Genomic DNA, 15,552 nt, shown 5'->3' with positions numbered 1-15,552 from the left:
TTACTTTAGCCACCATGATTATTGATGAGCTTATTCGCCATGCATCTTGTATAATCCCCATTTTCAGCCATTTACATTCTTGCATTTTCTTTCATCTTAGTCATACTTATGAGATGATAGTGTAGTTTACAGTCTGCTTATAGCAGAGCACTTTCATATACCTGCCTTGCTGTTCTGTGACAATCTTCTTGCACTTAAAAGTATTTGGATCTCTCAAACATATCAACAGTCCCACATCCTCCTCTTTGGAAAAATATGTTCCACAGCAGCAAGAAACTAAAACAAAGCCTTTTCCGGTATCTGCTAATTCAAATATATTTAATGGTAGAATGAAAATTAGCTAAAATACATTAATAATTATGGCATATGCCATTGTTTCAAATCTACAGTTAATAACAGAATATGGAATTATGACAAAACTGTTAACAGCTACTATTTTATGGCTCTTGCTACAAAGAAAAAAGATAGCACAGAAAGAATTTGTGCTATCAAGCCTTAAGGAACTATTGTCATGGTGAGGCTTGTGAGTAAGCATGTTTTCACAGAGTAAGCAACTTCAAATTCTGCCTCAAAGTGATCTTCAAATTAGAAAATGCCCTCAACTGCAAATGAGTAAAACGAAAAGGTAAGCAGTTCACAAGATAGGAAAGCTTCAAGTCTGAAGAAATTTTTATGCATTAAAAAGCAGTTAAGAAGATACCGACAAAGTGCTTTGTGCAATCAATATAATCAGTCTTTTTTTGTTGGTTTAAGGGAAACTGACTGAATTGGTGGATACACAGAGAACTTACTAGAATACAAGGTAAGAACCCATTTAGGGACTGTAATGAACCCTGGAATTAGGCGAAACAAGCCAGACAGTTTGGGCATCAGTTCTGTAAGGATATTACGGACTGAAAGGTAGTTGAAGACGTCCTTTCCATCTACGTCCTTGAACCCGTAGCGCTGGGCAAGTTCTGGGCTCAACACAACCTTGCCACTGTGGCGCATGATCTTGGGGTCTGTAGCCAGGCCAACCACGCACTTCCCGCTCACTTCAATGCTCTCTGCCATACTGGACAACTTTTCCTTCAGCGTCTGGAAAAAAGCATCAGAACGGATTTCGGCTTGCTTCTGTAGGGTTTCAGTACGGACTAGGCCAGGCCACAGTGCCACGCAGGCCACACCGAAGGGACGTAACTCGAATGCGCAGTCAGCAGCTAGGCGGTCGCAGCCTGCCTTTCCCACACCATATGGCACATCAAACATGTACCGCAGCCCACCAGGCGACGAGACGATAACAATGAGCCCGCGCCCCGCAGGCACCATGAGGCGGGCTGCATAAACAGAAAAGATGTAATGGCCTCTTAGGCCCGCGTTGTTAATGTCGTCCCATAAACTGGCGTCTGACTCCCAGAAGGCCGAGCCCGCCTGCTTGCCGATCGCGCTCACGCCAGAGAAGGCATTGTTGACCAGGAGATCCAGGCGGCCGGACTGCTCCCCTTTGAGGCGCTCAAACAGCGCCGCCACCTCTTCTTCGCGGGTAGAGTCGCAGACCACCGGCACGCACCGCCCGCCCCGAACTCGCACGTCGGCCGCCGTTTTCTCCAGCGTCTCCTGGTGCCGGCCAGTGATGTAAACGGTGGCGCCCGCCTCGGACAGCTGCAACGCGATGCCTTTCCCAATGCCCCGCGAGGCGCCTGTCACCAGGCATACTTGCCCCGACAGAGGCCTTGCTACGGTGCCCGACATTGCAGCAGCGGCTTCCTGGCTGGGGAGAAGCGAGGGCGAGCGCAGAGCGGCTGCAAGGAAGAGACGAGAGTGCGGTCCCTACAGTGTCAGCCGGGGCTCGTGGGGCGCCCTTCTTAAATGCCGTCGCCACCCCCGCGGGCGACGCTAGCGGAGGCGAGAAGGAAAAGCAGGCGTTGCTTTGCCTGACAGAACTAGCAGGCTTGCCTAGCTGGCTGTTTAAGGGTGCGGCTCCTCGCTTTAATGAGAAGGGTAGCCGGCTCCTATAAACCTCCCATCATTAAAAAAAATCATAAATGGTCGTTACGGTCGCGTATCCCTCCCCCCAACGCGTGCTTGTGCTAAGATATTCGTCGCATTGAATTCACTTTGGCTCCTTTAAAAATCAGAAATATAGGGTTGCGTTCAGAAAAAATAAATCCTTCGTGAATAATACGAGAAACGTATGTGGAGTTCTTGCTTCTGTCGCACCTTATAAAGTACAGGAAGGCTGCCTTCGACTGGGCAACTAAGCCGAGTGCTGCGATGCAGGTCGATGTGAACATATCGCATGAGAATTGGCTTGCAAGAAAGGCGGTGCTATCGTTCGCTTTGGCAGAGTGCTTTTTTGCTTGGGAAAGAGCAAGGTCATGCTTGGACACCCTCTCATACCCATTTTCCCTAATCGGTGACTTAGGGCTCTCAGAACTTGCAGTGGCAGTGACCAGTGGCACCCTACACTTGAATCATACTTATTTCCTAAAGAGCACATTACCCTTTCAGCTGTCATTGCTAGAGCCCCTATCCCTCGCCTTCTGAGTGTTTGTACAATAGGATCCTGCTGCCTTCCATTTCCCTTTTCACCCTGGTTTCAGGAGGACTCCGTGCTTCAGGACAGAGATGTCTCAGGTAGCTTTGGTTGATAACCTCTGCCTGAATGTAGATGAAGGCTAAGCTTTGTTGCTCCTTCTGTGGCCTATCTGTGGCCTTGGAAACAGTAAACCAGGACCCCCTATATTGTGCCTGTGGGCACCATAGCACCTGCCTAACAACACACATCCTGGTGCCCAACAAGTGTTTTTAAAGTGAGTGGAACCAGCTGGGGCTTTTGAGCAAGAAGCCTTCTAATTGGTCATTAGAGAATTGACTGGTTCGGTTGTGCAGATTTTTTTTAAAAAACATTGCTTTGTTATCAGCTGCCACCATCCTACAGGCATCTTCACTTTGTTGTCTTGGTCTGATTTAAATAATTCTTCATGGATCATACTCAAAGGGGCTGCCATTGAATATCAGCTGTTTTCAGCTTGGGAGTTGTCTTGCTGGCCCACAAGGTGCAACCTTGTCCCCCATTTTACCTGATCTCTATGTAAAGCCTTCAGGAGAAATCATAGCTGTCATAATTTGCAAATGGGACCTATCTTTCCATCTCCCTATCCAAACCCCCTGGTGATGCAGTAGAGGTCTTGAGCCACAGCTTGACTGCTCTAGTCAAATGGCTGAAAGCAAATAAACTGAAACTGAACCCAGACAAAACATAAGTGATACTGGTTGGGAAGGCAGACTTCTGGAAGATACCATGCTTCCCACATTTGATGGGTTCAACTGACCCTTGCTGACTCAGGTAAGAGCCTTGGGGTTATATTGGATCCAGCATCAGTCCAAATGCTGATCCTGGAAGAACCTTGCTGCTCACATCCCTCCATTTAAGAACTGACTCTTTATTCCTACTCTGTGCTTCCTGTTCTTTTATTCAGTTTGCAATCCATTAGAGAACTTGTAGTCTTATCCCATGAATTCAAAGTTTGCACAGAAGTCTTTGATGAGAAGCTTTTTCACAGCTGGGATAAGCTCAGCACTTCACTAGACAGTTGGTAGAGAGTAGTCCAAAGCTCCCTGTATTTTCCCTGTTCCATTGAAGATCCTTTGAATTTTATCCCAAAGACTCAAGAAGCAAATAGGTGCCAGGAAACACTGTGGGAATTATGATATTCTTGGACACAACACTGGGGTTGCTGTTTTAATGCAAGCTGAATTGCAGATTGAGCATTTCAGATTGAGCATAAGATAACCTATTTGTCTTCAAAGAGCTTCTTCAAATGCTAGTTTGAATACTTCAGCACACTGCTAATGGAGTTTCTATCAGGCCTTCTGCCAGCAATATATTCCCTGCCAATTTAACCTTTTGTTTATCATTGAGCAAGAGGAAGAATTGTGTAACACTTGAAAGATGATTTGTAATTTATAGCTGGCTCCTTGTTATGGACCACCATAGTTTCACATGGGAAGATGATTCCTTATCAGAGGAAGAGGACCACCTGACCCCTAGCCCCACACAGACTCTTCCTATAATGCAGGTTTTTCAGGGCCAAAGAGACCCTTTGTGGGTAGAAAAACTACTCCCTAACAAGCAGGGCCACAAGCCAGAAGGCCCCGGCATGGACTTGCCCACTGCCAGAGCTGCCACAGTCTCCCACTGGACTTCAGGAGCAGAGAAGGCAGAGAATGAGGGTCAAGGCCTAAACCTGGCACAGTTTGTGTTCAGTGGCTCAAGGCCTCCCCTCTGCTGAGGAAGTGCCAGAAGAGACCAATAAGTCATCTGAGCTCGACTAATTCTCATGAGTAGAGGAGCTGACTCCATTTGTGGAGTGGAGTTGAACATGGGACCCAGCATCACCGGTAGAGAAAACTCGGACTGCGCTCAATCTTGCACAGTGCATTCTTTGCCCCTGGAATACACAACCTGACTCTGCACTATGACCTTGGGACTGCTTTTGAACATTGCCTCTGAATATTTATGTTACTTGAGCCCAGACTTTGAACTGTGACCCTAGAACTGCTGCTGTGGGACCTTGTTGTTGCCAGGAATTGCCTCTCACCTGGTAAAGAGGACACCCCTGTAAAATCAGATTTTTTTTCTAATAGACTAACATGACTGCCAGTATTTTTGGGTTCTTTCCTGGTTTCATCCAGGTACTTCATTTGCCATCACTCTCTTAGGTGTCCTCTAAAGCTCTGTCCCAAGGGCTTAATTCAAAGTCCACCCCATTATGGACTTGCAGCATCTCTCAACTTTGCACAGTGTACTGTGGAAATGAGGATGTTTATATTACCAGCATGAGCCTACAGTACACTGTGCAAACACAGGATTCTATTGGTCAGTAAGATGCCAGAGCTGGCATAACAAGTTCTGTCTTTAAGCACGAGGCTTATTTGAGTAGCCCTGGCAGAATTGTGCTGATACAACTCTGTGGTGTTTTGCAAATAAAAAGATGTATGGGGCTTTTTGTGGTAGATTAGGACATAACAACTTAATTTTTTCCCCATTTCATTTGAGAGTTGCTTGTTAGATTTTTCCTTTTAGTTCTTTTTTCCCCCTTCTGGTTTAATTTTGTTTTTAGAATTCTGTTTTTGTTTTTGTTTTATTGGATCCCAGTTACGAGAGATTCAGATTTTACATTTATTTGTAATAACGAGTAATAAAGCCCATTGTGAGGAGAAAAACAATAGGTGCCGGAAATTTGCTGTGGGTGAGTGGCAAGGTCTTGGCAAGGTGGGGCTGGGGAGGGAAGAGAAAGATAGAGGGAGGCAAGGTATGTTGAGAAGGCAGCTGTTGGGAAGGGAAATGGAGAAAGGGGGGGTAATGTGGAGTAGGTTATCAGAGAAAGGGGTAAATTGAGTAAGAAGGGGTGGGAGCAAAAGAGATGAGGATCGATTGCTTTCCATCCCCTCCTCCCATTTGCATTCTCTACTTAGGAAAAGAACTGTTTTCTCCACAGTGGGGACCAAAGCATCTTACATCATTCTCCTCTCCCCTTTTGTTCTGCACAGCCACCCTGTGACATAGGTTAGGCTGAAAGTCTGTGACTGGTGTGAAATCACCCAGTCAGCTTCCACAGCAAGCTGTCAAAGGAGGGTGACCTCAGCAGGGTATAATGACTCAGAGGGTACCAGTTTCTCCCGGGGAACCAATATCCACCCATCTGGAGAGCAGTTTAATTCTGAGTGATCTACAATGGCTACAATGGTTCACCAGGAGGAAGTAGCTGGTTTGGAGGGTGGAGTCTATGGCATTTTGCCTGTTTGAGGTCCTACTCCTCCTCAAACCCTAGCCTCTCCAGGCTCCATCCCTAAAATCTCCAGGAATTTCCCAACCTGGAGTTGGTAACCCTCTCTCCTTCCCAGCCAACCATCAACCTACCTCTAGCTGCCCATCTGACTTCAACTTTCCATCTCCTCCCTACAGCTTCTACCTAGGAAAAGGACAGTCTTTCTCTGCAGTGGAGTCCAAAGCAACTTACATCATTTTCCTATCCCCCTTTTGAGCTGCACAACAACCCTGTGATGTAGGTTAAGATGAAAGTATATGGGTGGTCTGAAATTACCCAGTCAGCTTCCATAGTAGGAACCTGGGTCTTGGAGACCCTGCTCTGAAATGCTGACTGCCACGTCACAGTGGCTGTAGTGGGGGGCTGCTGCTAAATAGAAGCAAGCAGCCAGGGGCAGTTAAGTCATGGCAGTTGGGTGGCATCAAGTCACTCAGAGGGTATGCCTAGGGTAGCCAACCTCCAAGTGGAGCCTGAAGTTCTCCTGGTATCACAATTGAACTCCAGACAGCAGATCTAGGGGGTAGAGTTTTCCTCAAACAACCAGAAGGACTGTGCTAGCTTCTCTTCCTTTTACACATTCACTAGGAAGACCCAGATGGTTCTGCCTGCTTGTCCCCCCCTCCTTCAGCTTTCCTCTTGGTCTCCCATCCAAGTTATCATTTCCACCAGCTTTGTGACATTAAATAACTCTAGCAACAGGCACTGAGGGGAAAGCAAAGGCAGCTTCCCGAGTGGCCCAGTCTTAAACACAGGACTTCATACTCTGTCTCTCTTTTTCTCTTTCTCCCCCCCCCCCCTGTACCTAGAATAAAAGGGATGCAATTTTTTGTCTATGTCTCTCTAGCTCTTTGGTTCAATCCCTGGCATCTCCAACTAAAAAGGGTCCAGGCAAATAAGTGTGAAAAACCCCAGCTTGAGACCCTGGAGAGCCGCTGTCAGTCTGAGTAGACAATACTGACTTTGATGGACCAAGGGTCTGATCAGGGCTCTTTTTCTAGCAGTAGCTCCTCTGCATATTAGGCCACGTCCCCTGATGTAGCCAATTCTCCTGGAGCTTACAGTAGGCCCTGTACCAAGAGCCCTCTAAGCTCTTGGAGGATTGGCTATATCAGGGGGGCATGGCCTAATATGCAGAGGAGCTCCTGCTAGAAAAAGAGCCCTGGGTCTGATTCAGTATAAGGCAGCTTCATATGTTCATATATATGTTCGTATGTTCCCCGGAGAAGGAGGAGCCCTCAGCCAATTGAGGAAAGGCTTTCTGTGGCTGTTTCCCTCCTCCCCCCTCCCTCAGCCAATGGAGGAAAGGCTTTTTCTCCTCTGCAAAGCAGTGCCTCAGTCCTCAGCCAATGGAATGCAACAGACCGTGAGTGACAGTTAATGGGCCAATGGTTGATGGAATACATACCACAGTCAATGGGAGACCAGGATTTGGCTTTACCATAAGACTTTTTTATATATAGCAGGGTTGGCCAAACTGCTGCTTGGGCTCTTGCACACACATTGTGTGGCTCTCAAAGCCCCCACCATCATGTCCTGGCTTGTAGAAGGTATTTGTTTCTTTAAATCATTTCTCCAAGCCAAGTTAGCCAGCAACTTGAAGAACACATTTAAAATTAAAGTTGCTTTCTTCCCACCTTTCCCTCTCCCAATCTTTCTTCCTTCCTTCCTACCTTCCTTCCTTCCTTCCTTCCTTCCTTCCTTCCTTCCTTCCTTCCTTCCTGTTCATGTCTTTCAGCTCTCAGACATCTGACGTTTATTCTCTGGCATCAAGCAAGTTTGGCCACCCTTGATATATAGGATATCCAACTAGAGAAAATTAAGTCTGGCACACAGATCATGAGGACCTCCTGAGCCAGGCTCTTGGACATTACAAAAATATCTGGCATTCCCTGCCTTACCACGCACCTTGCCATGCAGGCTGTAGAATTTTAAAAACCAGATGAAGCAGAGCTGTGCAATTTAGCTTCTGCTGTTGCACAAAGAACTTTTCTTTAAGAGCAGTAACAACAACAAAAACACTGTTGGTGGCTCCACAGCCAAAATGGCCTTTGTGGATTAAGATGCAAATAATCATAATGAGAGGATGTTTGTGGGAAAGTATGACATAAGCACTGCAAAGTAGTTTTTACTGATTAGTAGGAGATGAATAATAATAGGGTTGCAACACCAAATACCAACATTGCCTTTACCCTGTATTTATAACAAGATGTCTCCTGAAGAAAAGCAGCTGATTGGCCTCCATAGTATATGGGTATTAATAGCAGAATTAAAGGATGGCCATGAACATATGACCTTCCAGCTGAATATCAGGAAAATTCATCTATAACTCTGGCTAAAGAAGGCCCATATGACCGTCCTCTCTTTGGAAAGAAAAGACATTTGACAAATTTGGTGTGCACCACACATCAGGGATAGTGGCTGTGGATAGCTTAATATATTGACAAGATGGAAGCAATTCATGTGAAAAGAAATGAGTTCAAATCCAGTCTAAATCTTCATTTGTCTGTTGTCAAGAGCCTTTTCTCTGGTGTGTATACTTAACAGACTAACAGTGTAATTCCTATCCAGAACGACACAAATCTAAACTTGCTGATATTAATTAACTCTGACACTACTTTGTTAATCTGGGTACATTGGGGACCGTTTCACACCCAGCTAATTTAGATGCTTTTATATGTTTTGCACTTATTGCCAGTTTTACAGCTTTAGTGTATGCAGTTTTCTTTGAGGCAGTTTTGGAAAGCTGGTTTTATGACTTGTCAAGCAACATTTTATTTAATAGACAAAGAATGACTGTCAGCCAGGAGAGCTCCTCTGGCAATATATATTTGCAGATTTCATATCTAAAGTCTTCTGGGAAAGAAAGCTGAGGTTGCTGTCACTATTTTGGCTCCGAAGAACTCCTTGGAGGGAGTATGCAAAGTTTGAAAATCTTTTTCAATTCTGGATGCTTTCAAGATCCTTCCTGCCTGCCTGCCTCCCTCTGTCAAGTCACAGCAGACTTATGGTGACCTTGTGGGATTTACAGTGCAAGAGACATTCAGAAGTGATTTGCCATTGCCTAAACTGGTGTCAGCTCTGGTTTTTCTTTGGTGGTCTCTCATCCAAATACTGATGAAGGGTAGCCCTGCTTAGCTTGCGGCATCTAACCAGATAGGGCTGGTCTGGGCTATCCAGATGAGGAGTGTAGATTTTCAAAATATTCCAATATTTGGAAACATTAAAAATAGAATATTACATGGACAATAGTGCTACTGCTGCTGTTCTTTACACATTAAAATAGTTTCACAGTAGGCAGACATAATCTGCAACCATAATGGAATGTTAATCTATATATCTAATTCTCAACTGCACCTCTGCCTGTGCAAACAGAGGGCACACTCTCCCCCAAAAGTTTTTTTCTACAGACTCAGGGGACTCCATGGCTATGCAGAGAAATCCAAAAAGTTAAATAAAAACTCGTGGAGGGATGAATTCCCCCCAATACCTTTTGAAATGGCCACTACAGGAATCTATTCCAGGGCCCTGCCACATTGACAGAGACAGATTGGCTGATAGCCAGAGAAAGAGACAATGAGTGGGGGAAGAGAGGAGGAAGCAAAAGCAGAACTGGAACTGAGATTGGGGAGGATTCCTCCTGCAGTATGCATGGCATAATAGCAGGGGGGTTTTAAAAGGAAATCTGAGCTTCTCACCCTTACCTCTTTTGCTGTAGGCTCCACTGTCTTAAAACTTCCTTAGGGAACAGACTTCTAACTGCTTCTCCCTTTCCACCAGTTTGAGAAAGACTGACTGTCTGAGAGACAGAGAGAGATAATGGGAAGAAGAAGGGAGTAAGCAAAAGTAGAACTGGAGCTGGGATTGGGGAGGATTCCTCATTGTCACTCACCCTGAAGTGCTGTTTTTCGTGCAGCATGACTGGCTATAGAGAGCCAGTTTGGTGTAGCGGTTAAGTGTGCGGGCTCTTATCTGGGAGAACCGGGTTTGATTCCCCACTCCTCCACTTAAAGCTGCTGGAATGGCCTTGGGTTAGCCATAGCTATTGCAGGAGTTGTTCTTGAAAGGGCAGCTGCTGTGAGAACCCTCTCAGCCCACCCACCTCACAGGGTGTCTTTTGTGAAGGGAGAAAATATAGAAGATTGTAAGCCACTCTCTCTCTGGTTCAGAGAGAAGGGCGGGGTCTAAATCTGCAGTCATCTTCTTCTTCTTCCACATATCAGGGGGAAGTTTTAAAAGGACATCTGAGCCTGCAACTGCAAAGCTTTGCAAAGCAATACTCCCTCTAAGCTGTGGAGTCTTGTGAGCAAAAATTCTGCTTTGTGAGCTAATGGTGTTAAAGCTGTAAGTGGACCATTCTTCCTGAGCTAAGACAAAAATTTGTGAGCTACAGGCTAAAAAACTGAGCTAGCTTACACTAACTCAGTTAAGAGGGAACTCTGCTTGCAAGCAGGAGAAAAGGATTGTTCTCACCCCAATCTCTGTAGCTGCAGGCTCTGCTATAATTTAAAAACATTTTAAAACTCCAGCTTCTAAGTGCTTCTCCCTCCCTGCCCACCAAGAGTTTGGCGACTGCTTCTCTCTTTTGATTGACTAGAAGTCAGAGGGAAGTTATAAAAGGACAGCTGAGGCATCATTATTGCATGGGTGGGCACAGTGACGGACAGGTAAAGGACAGGTGGAGAGAAGGTGGGATTTCCTCCAAGCAGTGTCGGTTTGTACACAGCACCTTTTAAAACAGTTCTTAGCAACCCTGACAGACAAATAAGCCACCAAAGACTGCTGTGGTACAGGCCCGTAGCCACGGGGGGGCCCAGGGGGACTAGGCCCCTCCACCCAACCCCCTCTTCCAGCTATATGGCCCCTCCATTGCTCTCCCCCTCACCCTGCCGCTCTCGCAGCCCCAGTCTTTCTGATACCACTGCTTTGGCGGCTCCAATCGCCCCACCACTCTGTCGACCTCTACCTTCTTCTGAGGCGCCTCCCCCTTCCTCCTTCCCTCCCACCTGGTAAAGTGCTGGCTCTCGGGGCTCTTTCAAAGAGGGACCCCCTGGCCACCGACCAGTGGGAAAAGCGGCACTGAGGCTGGCAGCTTCTCTGTTGGCTTTCTGGTGCTCTCAGCACATTCAGCGCTGGAACAGAAAGGACCCGCCGCAGAGGATGGTGGGGGCCTCCTTGAAAGAGCCCTGGGAGCCGGCGCTTTACCAGGTGGGGGAGAGGGCCGCGGAGGAGGGCGGGGGCTGATGAAGTGGTGGGGAGATTGGGGGCCGACAAACAGTGGTGGCAGAGAGAGCGGGGGCTGCCAGAGTGGGGGGCCCCCCACCAAAAATTTCTGGCTACGGCCCTGCCATGGGTGAATGTGGACTCATTGCAGGCTGAAGACCCAATTCTTCACAGCAAGGTAAGAGACTGAACATGCAAAGGTGCCTCAGGCTGATCCATTGATAAACCAATGGCCATTTAAACAGCTGCTTTTGGCAAGGGCACTCAGAAGGAGAGCGGTATTCAGTTCAGCTTATTCCCCTGTCTGTTCACTGCCACTCTTGGATATTTCTTACAGTTGTCTCATTTCTCTTGCTACTTCTGAAAGCCTAATTAGCTTCTGTTACAAACACACATAGGAGGGCCATAGTAAAAGTTGCTGATGTATTTTTCCCCTTGCCAACAGTAACTTATGTAACACATCGTGGTCACATGAAAGACTGGTAACACTTCCAGCCTCCAGCCTTTTTTCTTGGAAGAGATTATTAAGGTGAGAACAGCCAGTTTTTATTCTAAGCTGTTCATCAAGAATCAGTATGATTCAACAGATAGAACATCAGATTTGGAATGGCAAGATTCCCAAATGAGCTCCATATTTTTAAAATCTTTCTTTTATTGAAGCTGTGGTGTCAATTGCCTTGCAAAGGACCAGGAAATCATGATTAGTGCCCAAGAAAGATTCAAGTAAAGTTAACTTTAAAAATAAAGGTAGGGAGATGGTTTGCTGTTTTGAATCAATGCGCTTTATAGCAGGGAATCCCAGCTTCACTTGGTTTGAAGACACTTGAAAATTTTGAGAAAGAAAGATAAACGTAAGAATATAGGAAGACCCATGCTGGATCAAGCCAAAGACCCACCATGTCCAGCATTCTGTTCACACTGTGGCCAACTGGCTGCTTTCATGAAGCCCACAAGTAGGGTGACTGCAAGAGCAGCCTATCACCTGTGCTCCCCAGCAACTGATACAAAGAGACATACTGCCTCTTGTACTGGAGGGAGTAGATATCCATCATGGCTAGTAACCTTTGTGTCTAGTAGCCACTTGTCAGCTTCATTGTTCATTAATTTGTCCACTCCCCTTTTAAAGCTCCCCAAGTTGATGACAATCATGACATAAATAGATCAAAGCTAATATAATATAAAAAATAAAAATAAAGGCCCTAGAGACAGAGCACTGCCTCATAACACTTGCAACAACACTCTGGAATTGGAAGTCCAATAAAATATTTTGTAGGAATGTCTTTCAGTAGTCTCCCAAATTTTCCAATTTTTCATTTTGAGATACTGAAAAAAAGGCCTCTGGGGGATAATGGCAAGAAAGACTGTTTCTTCTTCCAAACTAAGTAGCAGCCCCATCAAAGTTTAAAGGGCATCCAGAGAAAGTGTACATATAGATAAGGCTACCTTTGGCCAGAAACAGTCATTTAAAAGCTTACTGATTCAGTAGAATGTTTAAGTGGTTTGGTTATGCAAGGTCTGGTGGTAAATGACCTCTGCTACATCTCCCCTGGAACTGTGACCACACTATATTCTGTATTGCAAGTATTACAGCTCTGTTTCATAAGCACTCCAATCTGTTTGCTTGGATTGAGCTGACGAGGATTGGCAACAGCAATGTAATCTTTAAAGCAGCCCTGAGAGATGACCCATGAAGCTGCTTTATATTGCAGTTTATTGCAAATGCCTACTGTGGTTAACAGTGGTTCTCCCAGGACTCAATCAAAAATCTCCCCTAACCAAGCTTACCTTTGATCCTGGAACTTTTAAAATGTACAGTACATTCTCTATGACTGAGCTGTGATCTGTTCTCCATACTGATCGTTTACCTTAAGGCATGTATTAGTTTTGCTCAAGAGAATACTAATGGGGGAATTCTCAGGGGAACCTGTAATGGACAACATAAATTCACTGTTGTGTTAGCTTCACTGGTTGTCAGTTAGTGGCAGGTCCTACTTCATAGTAATTGTGAGAACATTTCAAACCCTTACATGGCTAAAGCAAGGAATGCGAAGGTCACCAGCTCATATATACTAATCTTTGAACTTAGATAATACATTGAAGGTCTGCCTTGCATGCCCAAACTGACAGGGTAGGGGCAAATGCACCAGGCAAGTCTTCTTCAGCTATTGCTGTGTCATCATTTTATATTATAAATGGTGGGCGCTGAGGCCTCTCCCCACCCCAAACCCCACCTGGACCCACCCTCAGATCCTACAGGTATTTTTTAAAAATTATTATGCCAATAAAGGTTTTTGGAATTGGAAATGGTTCCTCTGAGTATTCACAGGGCATGGAATATCCCATTCTCTCCCCTAGGGGTCCTTGGAAACCCCACTAAGATAAAGGGTCAGGATGCACTATTTCCTACCACCCCTCAGGCCACTGCCAAAAAAGGTAATGTCCTATCCAGTCTAACCTTCTTTTACACACAACAGAAGCTCATTTAATTCTTTTGCTAGACAACTCTTTGCTAAGGATGTGCAAAACATCTTTAAGAAATTTGGACAGGTAGGCTGGTCACAGATGAAAGAAGCAGAGTGAGACCACAAAGTGGAGGCAATAGGAGTTTACACTGAAACAGTATTGGAGGGCATGTTATGACCAGTGTTCCCGCTAAGCTGAATGTGAGCTAGCTCAAAGTTTTTAAGCCTCCGACTCACACATTTTTGTCTTGGCTCAAGAAGGATGGCCCCAGAGCAAACTAATTTATGCAGTAGCCAAATCATTCACTCACAATTTTAGTGCCAGTAGCTCATGAAGAAGAATTTTTGCTCACAAGGCTCCACAGCTTAAAGGGAGCATTGGTTATGACAACAGGCATCTCTTCAGGTTTGCTAGTGTATCTCCACATGATGTTGGTAGACTTTACAAACTGTTCTCAGCATTGTGCGATTAAAAATCATATTCTAAGCTGCCTATGTTCAAAGCAAAAGAATAGTGGGATTGTGCTGACTTGACCAGGTTATACACAGGGAATTGTGGCATGTACACCAAGTCACTCCTGATATTGACCGGTGCACATCAAGACTGGGCCTGCCTTGTGGGTGACAGGCCCCAAACATATCAGGTAGCCTTCAATGGCCTGCACCAGGGCAGTGCTCTCCTTGAGCTGGGTTGGGATCTGGTTCTGGTAGGCAACCTACAGGTCCATGAAGGACCAGGAAGTGCCTGAGTAAATCAACACCTGCTTTTCAGGCACTGATTGTTGGGTGAGAGCAGCTCTATAGGGAGGAGGAGTTGCTTACTTCTAGGGCTGAGGGCTCCACTGGATCCTACCATTCACCCTAGGTGACATGGGTCATGGCAAGCCAGGGCTGAGTGTTTAATGGACCCTTGGGCTGTTGCATCTTGTGGCAGGAATTGGCAAATGCCCAGAACCTCTGCATTACAGGCAAAGACCCTGGGCTCTCCTCCAGTTTTTCTCTGTGGGCATCAAGCGGGGCCAAGGCACCCCCAACTGCATGGGCCTGACCTCGTTTGCTTCCACTGGCACCAGTAGTGCAGGTCTACATACTAGGGTTGAGCATCTTCCAAAGAAACTCCCCCTGGTCCACCTTCAGGCTTCCAAGCAGTAGTCGATGTGTTGACACATCACCACCAGTGCTCAGAGAGTAGAAGGCCATTCAGTCCAGGTCAGCTCATCTAGGACCTCATCTGCAAGGCCCTCCATGATGTGGCCCATCAGGGCCAACTCATTGCAAGTCATGTCCAGCACCAAGAATTGGAACTCAACAACATAAGCTGCAATGGTATCACACTACTGACACAAATTGTGGATCTTTCTATAGGCATTTTCTGCTCTCACCTGGTCAGCCAATGCCAGCTCCTCCAGGAACACAACTAAATGTCAGAGACGCAGGCAGGCAGGCAGGCAGGCAGGCAGGCAGAAGAGATGAGTTCCAGAATCAAAGTCAGAGTTGGATCCAGAGGTTGGTGACCAGAATTCAGAATAGAATTCAGGGAGCTGTCCAAAAGCAAGGTCTAGCAGTCCAAAGTCATTTATAAAAAAATCAGCGTCAGCAGCCAGTCCATGAGTCACAGGAGTAGAGCAGAGCCCAAAGCTGTGTTTTGGTGACTATGGCTGGTTTTTATAGACCTAAGGGTCATGCTTGTAGCCTGCTGCTTGGGAGTAATTCTGCAAGTACTCGAGCAGCTGGTGTCAGGTCAGGAGGTGAGAACTTTGTCAACTCTCTTGTGGTTCTGTGGCACTCTAATGGTGTCTGTGGCACTCTAAGGGTAATGCTGGAGAGCTGGGAGTGATTAGCTGAGTTTCACATGTTGAATCAAGGCTGGAGGATGTCTGTAGCTCTGCACCAACTGTTGTCTGTGAATTCTAACAAACCTGCAGTTCATCTTCCTGATTTCTGGCTTCTGCTGACTCAGCACTAGCTACACAGGGCTCCTCTTCTCCTGAGGAGTCCTCACTGAGCACTGAGAATTACATAATTATGTAAGAAGAGGGACTAGGAGGCGGCATAGG

At 46.0% G+C, this 15,552-nt stretch overlaps 1 protein-coding gene across 1 annotated transcript; it reads right to left on the bottom strand.

Moving 5' to 3' along the window:
• Positions 1-289: 289 nt before the first annotated feature.
• On the bottom strand, positions 290-1,935 carry DHRS1 (dehydrogenase/reductase 1). The gene has a single exon (XM_060238480.1). The coding sequence runs from the start codon at positions 1,729-1,731 to the stop codon at positions 730-732; it is 1,002 nt and encodes a 333-aa protein (XP_060094463.1). The 5' UTR covers positions 1,732-1,935; the 3' UTR covers positions 290-729.
• Positions 1,936-15,552: the final 13,617 nt, after the last annotated feature.

Source organism: Heteronotia binoei, chromosome 1, assembly GCF_032191835.1.
Source record: "Heteronotia binoei isolate CCM8104 ecotype False Entrance Well chromosome 1, APGP_CSIRO_Hbin_v1, whole genome shotgun sequence".
In the NCBI taxonomy this organism is placed as follows: Eukaryota; Metazoa; Chordata; class Lepidosauria; order Squamata; family Gekkonidae; genus Heteronotia; species Heteronotia binoei.
Note: the sequence above shows the minus strand (reverse complement) of the source record. Positions and strands in the feature narration are given on the sequence as shown.